The sequence below is a fragment of the Rana temporaria genome, chromosome 2, assembly GCF_905171775.1.
Source record: "Rana temporaria chromosome 2, aRanTem1.1, whole genome shotgun sequence".
Lineage (NCBI taxonomy): Eukaryota > Metazoa > Chordata > Amphibia > Anura > Ranidae > Rana > Rana temporaria.
The window spans coordinates 427,881,587-427,895,872 of NC_053490.1; the positions used below are offsets into that span (position 1 = coordinate 427,881,587).

Genomic DNA, 14,286 nt, shown 5'->3' on the forward strand with positions numbered 1-14,286 from the left:
GGGCCGTCGTAGGCGATATGACGCATCGCCTGGGCGGAAGAAGGAAGTGAGACAGGATGTCCCACTCCTCCTGAAGCCCCCACTTCCCCCCCCCACCCCCCCCCAAAAAAATTACATGCCAAATGTGGCATGTTAAGGGGACGAGGAGTGGTTTAAGCGGATGTTCCACTTTTGGGTGGAACTCCGCTTTAAATAGTGTTTTTGGTGCTCAGATGCGGTGACGATCTGATTAAAAAACTATTCAGGCCAGCCGCCAGCATTCTAAAAAACGCTGATTTGTTCATAAAGAGGACATTGGGCACCTTCACAGCAGACTTGTTTGACCCCCCCCCCCCACTCTTCTTTGTCAGCTCTGGGGTCACGTTGGCTGCATAGGGGCGAGAAAATGAGAAACCGCAATGCTGGAATACTAGTCCATGTCAGTGTGTAAAAGTATATTTGCTTTGAAAGAATAAATCGCTTCTATTACTGAGCCTCTTACGTGTGTGGATGTTGCTGCAATATATGTAAAACTATTTGTTTTGTTTTTTACATTTTAAAATGGAGTGCCTCGAGATTGTCCATACTTTTTTTTAAAGTGTGCCATAACTTAATAAAAGTTGAAAAACACTGGTCTAATCTATGATTTAAATACCGCTATAAATGTCCATGAAGGCCCCCATTTATCTAGGTCTGGTAGTACGTAGTCACATTCATCTGGCCTTGTTCTGTGATGTAGAAGAATGGCTTCTCCAAATGTCTGTGAAGGACATTTTGTTATGTAGGTCAGGGTATATAACTAGTAGTAGTTGGTCACAATGATCTTGATTTCATCTGGTTATGGCTGTACAATCAGCAGTGCAAGTACACTATTGACTATTGCTGCTTTTATTTTATAAGCTCTGTTTTTTTTTTTTGTTGTTTTGTGTCTGTTGCCAATTTGGTGTTAACACACTTATCCCTGCACACTATATACATTTGTTTTCTTGAGATTGTCTTTGTTTTATGTTCCTAAATCGGCACTTTTAGCTGTGGTTTTACTGCCCCCCCCCCCCCTTCGAGACCACATAACATATAAACACAGCAATGCAGTTGCTCAGGATTATATCCATGCCACGGCAAAAGTTTAATTAGGTAGGGTAAATTAGGCAGTGAGGAGACAACATATCCACCTCCTTACCACCTGTCGAATGCCCCTGAAAACAAATCCACTGCAAATCGCTTTTTAGAGGAGCAGCGAGCACTGCTGCATGTATGAATAAGCCCTTGGTGTGTTATTGAAGACAACACTTTTTTTTTTGTTTTGTTGTTTTTTTGGACAGTGGTTTTAGTTGCTGTCTAACTTACTTCCTGTTCTAGCAATGAAATGCTCACGGGCAGGAAATGAGCAGTAAAATCCCAACAGAGGCTCAAACTGACGAAAAAAAAAAAAGGGGGATACCATCCGGGGCCCTGGGGACCACCGGGCCCCTTAGTGGTCAGTGGGGCTTTGGGTGCTGACGGAGAAAAAAAAGGGGAATGCTATTTGGGGCCCTGGGGACTACTGGGCCCCTTAGAGGTGGGGGGGGGGGGTTGGGTGCTGACGAAAAAAAAAAATCCATTTAAAAAAAGGGGGAAGCCACCTGGGCCCCTGTGACGGTATTGATATGATATCCCCATCAAACAGTCCCTTCTTCCCATAACGAAAATCACCCAATACTCCACAAGTAGGAGTCCATGGAATCGCCCCAAATAGCCACACATGAGTCCAGGCTTACTGCTAGAACAAGACAGCGTTTAATGGGTATAACACAGAGCTTATATGTGGTTACAACTGTTACAATGACAATCTCCACCCCCCTCACACAGTGGGGGATCTTCAATACAGATCCTGTGAAATAAGGGTATCTCTTTGAACTAATCAGTATCTAGCCGGTTCGGCTCCGCTATGTTTAACCTGATCAGACACATTCCTTTATCAATTAACATTTAGAACAATACACACAAGAGAGTCAATTAACTCTTTGAAATAGGGAGCTGGCTGAGGAAGGGTCATTAACATATCAATAGTTTTAAACAAGCAGGGAGAATTACACTGAAGCATCCTTCACAGCCCCTTTATAGGTGTACTGCCTGTACCCCCTGATGGCGGCCCTGAGTACACCGCACACATTGGCCACATCAGTTAGTAATGCAAGTAGTTTGTATGGGCCAGCTTGGCTAAAACAAACTATTTAAAGTCCAAAAAAAAAATGGAATTCTAATTTAACAGTTTGTCACTGCATCTTCATTGTCCTGTCAGCATTTTGAAGGTGAGGATGTAACTCCATTGTATTCCTTAACTCTAAGGCAGAAATGCTGTGTGTATATATTATTAAAGTAGCATTACAATTACAAATCTTTAGACATATACAACATCTGACATATAATGTATCTCGCAGTTCAGCTTTTGTTGGTAGCATGTTTTTTAATTGAATATGTGACTTTATGTCATGTTTGTTGATTGTGTTCCTCAATGTGACCCACACCCGCCCCCTGTCAATACATCTTTGCTTCAACAGTTTTTAAACTGCATATTGCAATTATAATATGTTTTCTTGTTTGCTTGACTTTCTTTAAGGATACCGGTACAGCGCTATATGACTGGAGCCTCCAAAGCGTTGTAACCCTGGAGTCTTTGTGGAAAGATGGTGGAAAGAAGAAGTCTGCAAAAAAAGAAGAAAAGGTAGGACTGCTATACAAATATATAACTATCAAAATGTGTGAGTTGTGTTATAAGGATTTATGTTAAAGAGGAAGTAAACCCACTTTAAAAAAACAAAACACCACCTGCAAGACAAAGGCATAATGTGCTAGTATGCATAGCATACTAGCTCATTATGTAATACTCCCCTCAGATTAAAGCCCCCCCCCGCAGCCGCCCTCTTACACCGCTCGGGCGTCCGACATCTCTCCCGGGGGCTACTTCCGGGTATCGCAGCTCCGGCCAAGCACAGCGCCCGATGTCACTCCCACGAATACGCACGGGAGCCGCCAGTCACGGCACGGCCTCCTTGCGCCGTTGTCATCGCCACCCGTAATTTTTGTAAATATCTCCTAAACCGTGGAGGTTTAGGAGATATTTCAAGCACCTACAGGTAAGCCTTAATCTAGGCATACCTGTAGTTAAAAGTGGTTGTAAAGGATTTAGGCCCCTTTCACACAGACGGATAGAATGATGCTTTTAGCTGCGTATTTTCGAGTTTTCTATCGCAGCTAAAAGCACACAATGCTTTCCTACGGCCCCATTCACACACAGCGTTTAGCTGCGATTTCGTTACATGTGGTTTGGTGCGAATAGAAAAAATAGAATTTAATGCGTCCAGGTGCGATTTAGCGCAGCTATATGCACTTAACCGCAGGTAATCGCAGTCTTTTGTGTCAACTGTGGATAGCAGCGTGAGAAAAAAAGAACAAGAGATAAGGGTAATGCTTAGAATTTATCTATGCTCTCACTGTCAAAACATGTTTAGCAAAATTACTATAATTGCTATGAGTACATAACAAAGGCAGAATACCAGAAAAAACACCAAAGAATATTGTCCGTTCCCATGCAAGGCTGAACAGACCTTTAAGACATAACTATGGGGAATTCCAAAGCCATTTGCTTACGTCATATACTGACACGCCCGTTACTGTAAAAGAGGTAATTCTGCATAAACAACATATTTCATACTGTGGTTTAGGATATCGCACAGACAGAGGCGGCTCTCTAATTAGGCGGTCGCTTAAGGGCTCGCACTCACAGGGGCCTCACGGCCGCCTAGTTTGCCTAATTAAAGAGCCGGGATACCTGCCATCAGCACAGTCCCGAGTCCACTCACTGCTACACGAAGAGACAGCGGGTTGCGAGTGGGACCAGTTTACCAGGTGATCGGAGCCAAAACTGAATCCTGGCCTAGGATAACAAGGCCCAGGCCTCGGGCAGCACTTTGCAGGGGGGCAGGACGGAAAGAGTCCCCGCCGGCTTGCGCTACACTGGGGCGGACTGGACAGAGAGGCAAATTAGTCTAGCACCCCCAAAAAGCGCCCGCACTGCTTCCGGTATGTGGGCAGCCGACATTACGCAACTGTGGGGGGGGGGGGTGCTTCTAATTTTGACTGTCCTTTCATCCTGGACCACAAACCTTCCTCACTGACTGTGCTATATGTTTTCTGCTGTACCATTGGCATGGTTATATCTTTATAGTCCATAAAATTATCAGAAATGTGTGCTTAAAGTAGAACTATAGGCAACACTTTTCTCTTTTCATTTTGGATAGAGTAACGGAGTGTTATAGCCCCTGTCAGTTTATTTTTTACCATCCCTGTCCCATTGCAGAGATTTCCCTTCACTTTCTGCCCCATAGCCAAACAGGAAGTGAGAGCAAATCTATGCAAATTAAGGGACTCCATTGCCTCCCTCCCAGGCCCTCAGAACTAGTGTCCCCACTCCAAATTTTCAGGGCGGGTCTTAAACAGCAAGGGGTGTGGCCTTGACAGGAAGGGGTGGGTCATATCTAAATTAGGAGGTGCACAAGTTTAGTCAGGCCTAGGGCAGCACAAAACTTAAATGCACTACTGATCGGAGCTCACAGACAGCTCCAGATCACAGCCAGGGAGAGCTGCACAGCAGAGCCAGTGCTGACACTTCCCCCCCCCCCTCCTCCTGCTGCCCGCACAGCCAGACAGGAGAGGAGAGAGAGCTGCTTGTACTCCTCCTCCCCCCGCCCTCTCCTCCTGTGTCTGCCCTGCCCTCACTCCCAGACAGTGTTCTGCCTACGAGAAGGGGATGTGTGGGCAGGAAGTATGAAACCCAGAAAGCTCTGCAGCCTGATCTATCCATCCGTGCAGTCCCTCCTGCCTCCCAGTGAGTACTTTGATGTAAGGGGCATAGTAGGTTAGGTTGAAACAAGACACAAGTCAATCCTATGTGTGTGACTATATATCAGTATTACAGTACATTGTATATCATTGTATGTTGCAGTCGTTCAGGTGCTTATCTAATAGTTTTTTTAAACTATCTATGCCCCCTCCGCTGAAACCACCACCTGTGGAAGGGAATTTCTTATGTTTGCCACTCTTACAGTAAAGAACCCTCTACGTAGTTTAAGGTTAAACCTATTTTCTTCTAATTTTAATGAGTTACCACGTCTCTTATTAAACTCCTTTTCACAAAAAAAGTTTTATCCCTAGTGTGGGGTCACCAGTATGGTATTTGTAAATTTAAATCAAATCTCCTCTCAAGTGTATTTTCTCCAGAGAGAATAAGTTCAGTGCTCGTAACCTTTCCTCATAACTAATATCCTCCAGACCCTTTATTAGCTTTTTTCCTTCTTTGTATTCGCTCCATTTCCAATACATCCTTCCTGAAGACTGGTGCCCAGAACTGGACAGAGTACAATTGCAGTCGGACCAGAGTCTTGTAGAGTGGGAGTATTTTTGTTTTATCCCTGGAGTTAATCCCCTTTTTAACCACTTCCAGCCCAAGGACGTCATATGACGTCTTTGACTTTCAGTGGGAATATCTGAATGATGCCTGCAGCTACATCCTTGTTTTCAGCCGGAAATTCTGTGCACCATAAGAACGATCATAGCGGCAGTTCCACCACTTGATCGTTCTTACAGGCGATGGGAGGGGACACCCTCCCCCACCATTCGATGCTTCTCCAGGCTCTCCTGTACCATTGGGGACCCGGAGAAAGAATCGTCCGCTGCCAGATGACGACCATAGAGATTTCAGGTCGTGACAATATGACGTCACACCCAGGCCACGGTTGTAAACAAAGCCCATTCGTCTTATTGACCCCGCATCTCTCCATAAAGAGGACCTGTCACAAACCATTCCTATTACAAGGCATGTTTTTTTTTTTTTAAATGCCTGTCCCCGGTAGCTCCCGCTCATAAGCTAACGCACACGTAAATCCTGCCTACATATCTAAACGCTGTTCAAACCACACGTGCGGTATCGCCGCGTGTGTTGGAGCATGTGCAACAGTTCTAGCACTAGACCTCCTTTATAACTCTAAACTGGTGACCGGTAAAAAAAAATTGAGAGCCACCTATGGAGATTTTTAAGTACCGAAGTTTGGCGCAATTCCATGAGTGTGCAAAATTTTAAAGTGTGACATTATGGGTATCTATTTACTTGGCGTAACATCATCTTTCACATTATACAATACAATTGGGCTAACTTTACTGTGCTGTTATTTTTTAATTCATGGAAACATTTTTGGGAAAAGTTGTTGTGCAAACACTGTGCGAGATAAAAAGTTGCAATGCCATTTTATTTATTTTATTTCCTGGGTGCCCAACCTTTTGAAGAGCGAGGACTACTTAAGCGACTTGGTAACTGGTCGCAGGCCACAATGAGCAGAGCAGGTGGACAGGATGTCCATGTCCGCTCTGCATGTATACTATACTCTTTTTGTTTTTTTATGTTGGCCACATCATCCCTTTAATCCAGGACACATTAATTACACAGGTCCTGTGGCTGATAAAGGTGGTAATTAAACTCACTTGGTGTCTTATGTGTATTAAATCAGCCTCAGAACCCTACTTCCCACCCCTGATCATTCCGAGTATTTCCCATTTATCACCACTATCTGAACTGGCCCGTGTAGGCAGTTTTCAATCCATGTACTCATCCTATGGTACATGCCAATGAACCTTACTTTGTATCCTTTCTTATGCCCTCCTGCTCCCCCTGTTTTGTACCCTCCTGCCCCCTGTACTATGCACACTTACCCCCCCCCCTGTGCCCTCCTGCTCACCCCCCCCCTGTACTGTATCCTTATGCTGTGCCCTCCTGCTCCCTCTGTACTGTACCCCCCTGCCCCCTGTACTGTGCCCACTTTCCGCTTGTTGTGTGCCCTCCTGCTCCCTCCTTTACTGCACCCTCCTGCCCCCAGTACTGTGCCCACTTACTATCCCCCTGTGCTGTGCCCTCCTGCTCCTTTTGTACTGTAGCCTCCAGCCCCCTGTGCTGTGCCCACTTACCCTTCCCCCTGTGCTGTAACCTCCTCATACAGTTAATTTTTATTGCTTTAATTTATTTTTCCCATTATGGGTGTAAGTACGGCCTCATGCCTACGTTTTGCCTAAGGCCTCACAAAGCCTAGAGCCACCTCTGCTTGCAGATAATTTAATAAGATGTTTATTTCATTTAAAGTCTGCCCCATCTGTGAATAGTAACCTGTCGCCAGCTGATGAGACTACACGGAGTTCATCTGAAAGCTCTAAATAAAGGTGAGTCTGATGGACTGTATATCTATCCATTTGTTATACAGTCACATGCTAAAGTGAAGGCCACACAGGTTAAATTAGAGCTGCATGGATTGAATTGATCCCTGATTGCCTACTGCAGCCAATCAGGTTTTATGCCTGAAACAAAAACTAAAATCTGGAGATATATATATATACTAGCTGAATACCCGGCGTTGCCCGGTCTTCCTATCTTAACCTTTTGGGGAGGAAAATCATAGTAATATAAATATACCCATCTTTTATATAAGGGTGTAGGTAAGGGTTAATTTAACTGTCATATATTTTTATTTGGCATATAAGTAATATGTGTACCAGGTATTATTGAAATATCTCCAGACGTACAGAAGTTATGTGGGAACATACATTTCCCATTGATTTGCATGGGACTTTAAACAAAAACCCCGACCCTCACAAATGGGGGTAGTTAAGGGATAAATTAACTATCCTATAGTTTAAGTGGACATATAAGTAACATGTGACCAAGTATTATCGAAATATCTACAGCCGTTTGGAAGTTATGAAGTAACATGTATTTCCCATAGAGTTGAATGGGACTTTAAAGGAAAACCCCGACCATGGCAAATGGGGGTGGGTAAGGGTTAAACCACCTATCCTATGTTTGTTTCTGACATATAAGTAACATGTGTGCCAAGTTTCATGTTAATATCTTTAGCCGTTTGGACGTGATGCTGGAACATACATACATACACACACACACACACGTTGAGTTTTATATATATAGATATATTTATAGATATATATAGATATATATATAATGAGTCATAAATGTATTTTATTTAGATTAAAGTGCAGCTGTGCCTAGGTTGAGAATATTAAAGCAATACCATATTCTTAAGCATTAAGGAGCTTTAAAACAAACCTTTATTGAGTTCTGAAGCTTTAGCTATTGTGGTGCAAACCCCCTCCCTAAATTCACAACAGAGGCACTTGAAATTACAACTCCATTCCCCTTATTTTCTCTGATGGCCTGCCAACCTTCTAATGTGTAAAAACGCTGTTAGCTGTCAAGTGCAAACTGACTTTAGAGTCTGAGTCTTCAGGATGGATTACCTCAAAGTACATGCAGCTAGAGAGGTCAGTGATGGCTTGTTTTACAGTGCATCCGGAAAGTATTCACGGAGCTTCACTTTTTCCACATTTTGTTATGTTACAGCCTTATTCCAAAATGGATAAAATTCATTATTTTCCTCAAAATTCTACAAACCATACTCCATAATGACGTGAAAGAAGATTGTTTTGAAATCTTTGTAAATTTCTTAAAAATAAAACAAATAAATATATCCACATGTACATAAGTATTCATAGCATTTGCTCAATACTTTGTTGAAGCACTTTTGGCACCAATTACAGCCTCAAATCTTTTTGAGTATGATGTTACAAGCTTGGCACACCTATTTTTCGTCCGTTTCTCCCATTCTTTGCAGGACCTCTCAAGCTCCATCAGGTTGGATGGGGAAAGTCGGCGCACAGCCATTTTCAGATCTCTCTAGAGATGTACAATCTGGTTCAAGTCTGGGCTCTGGCTGGGCCACTCAAGGACATTCACAGAGATTGTCCCATAACCACTCTTGTTATCTTTCCTGTGTCCTTAGGGTCGTTGTCCTGTTGGAAGATGAACCTTCGCCCCTGTCTGCGGTCCAAATCGCTCTGGAGCAGGTTTTCATCAAGGATGTATCTGTACATTGCTGCATTCATCTTTCCCTCAATCCTGACTAGTCTTCTAGTTCCTGCTGCTGAAAAACATCCCCACAGCATGATGCTGTCACCACCATGCTTCAGTGTAGGGATGGTATTGGCCAGGCGATGAGTGGTGCCTGGTTTCCTCCAGACATGACGGTCAAAGAGTTCAATCTTCATTTCATCAGACCAGCAAATTTTGTTTCTCATGGTCCTTCAGGTGCCTTTTGACAAACTCCAGGGGGACCGTCATGTGCCTTTTACTGAGGAGTGGATTCCGTTTGGCCAGTCTACCATACAGGACTGATTGGTGGAGTGCTGCAAAGATGGTTGTTCTGGAAGGTTTTCCTCTCTCCACAGAGAACACTGGAGACTCAGGTTCTTGGTCTCCTCCCTAAGGCCCTTCTCCCCGATCGCTCAGTTTGGCTGGGCAACCCGCTCTAGGAAGTGTCCTAGTGGTTCCAAACTTCTTCCATTTACGGATGATGGCGGCTACTGTGTTTATTGGAACCTTCAATGCTTCAGAAATTTTTCTGTACCCTTCCCCAGATCTGTTCCTCAATACAATCCTGTCTCAGAAGTCTACAGACAATTTCTTGGACTTTGTGGCTTGGTTTGTGCTCTGATATGCACTGTTAACTGTAGGGTCTTATATAGACAGGTGTGTGCCTTTCCAAATCATGCCCAATCAACTGAATTTACCACAGGTAAGTTGTTGAAACATCTCAGGCCGGGTTCACACTGGTGGGACACGACACTCTTCCTAATTTGGATCCGACTTTGCCCTGCGACTTGAAGTCCGACATATGTCCGACTTTCAATGAACGGAGATCCGACTTGGGTCCCTGCCAATACCAGGCACTGTGTTTGATATGAATCTTGAGGGGGAACTGCACGCCAAATTTTAACAACAAAAAACGGAGCATGCTGGGACTGTGACGTCATAAGAGGCCTATATAAATCGCTGCGCACCCAGCATTACAGCGGGAGGGAGCGTCGAGTCAACATCCAAGAAGAGAAGAAGGCGACGGAGGAGCCCGGGCTGGCCGCTGCCGCTAGTAAAAGAGCTACAAAGAAGATAGCGGTGGCGCAGCCCGGCAGAAGGCACTGGAGAGCGGGAGAAGAACCGGGGAGCGTGGAGAGCAGAAGAAGAGAAGACGGAAGAAGACCCCCGGAGCTAACTAATAAATGATTTTAAAAAGCTGTGTAGTGTGTTAATTTTTTTGACACTTTTCCTCCAGGTGAATGGGTAGGGGTACGATGTACCCCATACTCATTCACCTAGGGTGGGGGACCGGTTTTTGGGGGCCCCCTTGTTAAAGGGGGCTTCCAGATTCCGATAAGCCCCCCGCCCGCAGACCCCGACAACCAACGACTAGGGTTGTCAGGAAGAGGCCCTGTCCTCGTCAACCTGGGGGCAGGGTGCTTTGGGGTGGGGGGGCCGCAGGGCGCCCCCCTGCCCCAGAGCACCTAACTCCCCATGTTGAGAGCATGCGGCCTGGCACGGTTAAGGAGGGGGGTGGGGGGCGCTCGCTCTTCCCCACCCCCTTTCCTGTCCGGCCGGGCTGCTGCTCGGATACGGGTCTGGTATGGATTTTGGGGGGAACCCTACGCCATTTTTTTGGGCGTAGGGGATTCCCCTATAAATCCGCACCAGACCCATGGGCCTGGTATGCTCTTGGAGGGGGGAACTCATGCCGTTTTTTATGTTAAAATTTGGCTTGGAGTTCCCGTCAAGATCAGCAGAGTACAAGTCGAAAGCCAAAGTCGGAGCGTGCAAGACTGCAATCCGACTTTGATCCGACTTCAATGATATTCAATGGAGTGAAGTAGGATCAAAGTCGGACAAAAGTAGTACAGGGAGCATTTGCAAAGTCGCTCCGACATGTGTCGGACCAGTTAGACGGCTCCCATAGGGAAACATTGATTTTCACACGTCATGCGACATGAGCTCCCAATGTCGGAGCGTTTGTCAGACTAGTGTGAACCCGGCCTTAAGGATGATCTGTGGAAACGGGATGCACCTGAGCTCAATTTTGAGTGTCATGCCAAAGACTGTGAATACTTATGTACATGTGATTTATTTGTTTTTTTATTTTTAATAAAATTGCAAAGATTTCAAACAAACTTCTTTCACGTCGTCATTATGGAGTATGCTTTTTAGAATTTTGGGGAAAATAATTGAATCCATTTTGGAATAAGGATGTAACATAACAAAATATGGAAAAAGTGAAGCGCTGTGAATACTTTCCGGATGCACTGTATCTATATGCTTTAACGTTCATCCCCTAGGCACAGGTGCACTTTGATACTACAGTGTAGTGCTCCTTACAAGCGTATAATGCATACACGCTGTATGTTTGCAGCTATTAAAAGTATAAGATGTTGCCTTTAGTTAAAAGGAAATAGAACTTCCCTGCTGCGTGTGTAGTAAAGGGAAGCTTTCATACATAAAAACGCATTTCATAAGCACATCTTTTTGCCCTTCATTGTCACAAGTTCCAGAACTTGCCGCCTTCACTTTCGGTACAGTGGATGCAAATGTGGTAGCTTTGTGGCCACAAAAAAACTGTCCTGCGATGACATGCTTGTGAGGCAACTGGTGGTCCTGCTTACAGACAGACATTTATGCGTGTTCTTGCAGTTCATACATGTACCCATTTTGTGTTTTACATTTCTTTGTTCATCTGACAAGGGTAAGTAGTTAAACGAATATATATCACAAATTGACTTTTTCTGCATTTAAACTGAAACTATGTATTCTTTTTTTTGCTGTATTACATTAGTATTGAATCCTCCAGATGTTTGCAAAAACAATTGAGTACTGTCTGTGATACTTTTTTAATGACAAGTTATCTAATGATTTGTCCTTGAAGAAGGTGGTACACCCCAAAAACGTGTCCTGAAAATGTGGATGTTGGTGTAGATGAAAAAAAAAGGTATCACAAACGGCACTCAATTTTTTTTTGTAACAAGTGCACTAATATGGCTACAATCGCCTCAAGCAGATGTATGCAGAGAGAGGAAGTTATGTCGGCTAGTTAGAACACTGCTACGGATGTGTAGATGGCTCTGTTGGGCCAAATACAGTCTCCACCTGTTCTACTCGCACACACATCTGTACAGCAGCTATTGCAAAAATGGTGCATCTGTAGTCTTCACTTCTGCAGTGATAAATCACTACTGATAGTCATTTTCCCCCAACAAGTCATTATAAAGGAGCTTTGATATCCACTATTCACATCTAAAAACCACATAATATGACCCCAGTGAAATTTCACTAAAACAACCCTTTACTGAAATAAATCTGCGTAGGACATCCCTGTGTCTTTAAATAAATCATTTTAGAGCATCCCTGTGCCCCTGCCAGAAACCCAGCATGCCTTCCACTGGTATTCCTAATGATGTTGGACAGACACAGACAAATCGTTATGGTTGTCTGGTTTCGACCAGCCAGCTTTCACATTAAAATCTCTTACAGTAGCTTCAGAGACTGAAACATCATGGCTTTTGGAAATTGAAGCTGGCCATATACAGTAGTAAGAAAAAGTAATAAATCCACGCTTAGGTAAGCCAAACAAAAGTTGCAGCCCCCCTAAAGACTCCCTAAGGAGTTCACTTTGTGCAAGGTTTATTTATTTATTGTGGTACACACACATACTTTGCTGGTCTTTATACTGGTATATATACAGACTACACTGAGGATCACATTTGTTTCTATTTTCAGCCCCATCAGGAGGCTTCACTGTTTTGTTGGGTATTTATGAGGAGTTATATTGGTGTTTAGACACCTCTTCCACTGATATTTGATGAGCAATTTATGAGAGGTAGCGCCATTACCCCTCATTACTAATCATATACAGTAGTACTAGAATTTCTTTAGAAATGTTGTGTTTTCGGAATTTGCTAATGGTTAATAGGGTCAAAGCAATGATCGCTTTTGACTGTAGTCAACATAAGTAGACATGAGAAAATGAGAAGGCGCAGGATGGACATTTTTTCTCCAACGGACAAAATTCTAACTGTGAATATGGTTTTTATTCAGGAAAATCGTACATATACTCTATATGTAATGTACGTGTTCTAGAACAAAAGAAACCTGTTTAATATTATTTGGATTCCATTCATGTAGATCTGGATATAATTTTAACCACTTGACCTTTTAGGAAGGTTTTACTCCCGTCATGACCAGGCCATTTTTTGCTATTCAGCACTGTGCTACTTTCCACAAATGTACACAAATGACATATACATAATTTTTCCACACAAATAGAGCTTTCTTTTGGTGATATTTATCACCACTGGGTTTTTTATTTTTTGCTCCATAAATAAAAAAAGACTGAGTTTCTTTTGTTTTAAAACCACATTTTTAAAATTTAGGACAAAATTTATTTTTGCTATATGACTTTGGTAAAAAAACATCCCAGTAAGTGTATATTAATTGGTTTGTGTGACACTTATAACGTCTACAAACTATGGTCTATATACCAAACTATGCATTCACGGTATATATACCGAACTATGCATTCATTTGTATTTCATAATAATGTGTTTAAACCTTTACAAGTCAATAAAAATACTGCATAAATTGTGATGCAGACCAGGACTTCCTTTCTGTCCCTTGTGAATCTGGATTCAAGGCTGGATTTAAAATGCATACACAAATCAAATTCTGTGTTCTGAGTATACAGAATGAGAGTGTGCATCAAACATGTCAGTCACTTTGATGTGAATCTCATGCTTAACGGTTTGAGTGAATAACATATTTCTCTGTGTACAGGTTCCTCCATTGTGCGATTTACATTGTGGAACAGCTTCCAGTTCATCTCAGGAAATCCACAACTTGCACTGATGCATCAGAAGGAGTGTCTTTGTGAACTAAGGCACATGAACTCGGCAATTGCTCATGATCCAAAGTCAGATTCTGTTATTTATGTACCAAATTGATCAGCCAATAAAATATTTTATTTGCATTTGCTTGGGCTTTAATTGCATACATATACAGAAGCTTGTATTTTACAATTTAGTAATGTAGACCTGTCATGAAAAATATTCGGAGAACATTGTTGCTGACCTCCATCTAATGAATATAAGTGCTGCGCAAACTGTTGGCGCTATATAAATCCTGTATAATAATAAATATATCGAGCTGTCTCTGGCTTTAGTACTTTCCCGGTCACTGACCTGGAAAAATCATCCACTCACAGCTCCTAAAATTCCCAACTTGCACCCTTGTCCCAGGTCATTATTTCAAATTGCAAAAAAAAAAAAATTCAGTAAATCAGACAAGTAACTAGCAGTTCCAAAAAGATAGATTATAAACAACAGCCTCCATGTTTCTCTTAG

The 14,286-nt window shown here is 43.0% G+C and overlaps 1 protein-coding gene across 2 annotated transcripts in view; it reads left to right on the forward strand.

Moving 5' to 3' along the window:
- Positions 1-13,915, forward strand: part of APOO (apolipoprotein O) — a 114,961-nt gene extending 101,046 nt beyond the window's left edge. Inside the window, exons 7-9 of one of the 2 annotated variants that reach the window (XM_040338263.1) lie at positions 2,579-2,683; positions 7,148-7,224; positions 13,721-13,915. In XM_040338263.1, the coding sequence (XP_040194197.1) occupies positions 2,579-2,683; positions 7,148-7,222 (180 nt within the window). In that variant the 3' untranslated portion in view covers positions 7,223-7,224; positions 13,721-13,915. Of the gene's footprint in view, positions 1-2,578; positions 2,684-7,147; positions 7,225-7,784; positions 7,805-13,720 lie in introns of those variants that run through there. The other variant, XM_040338264.1, reaches the window with a different exon arrangement.
- Positions 13,916-14,286: the final 371 nt, after the last annotated feature.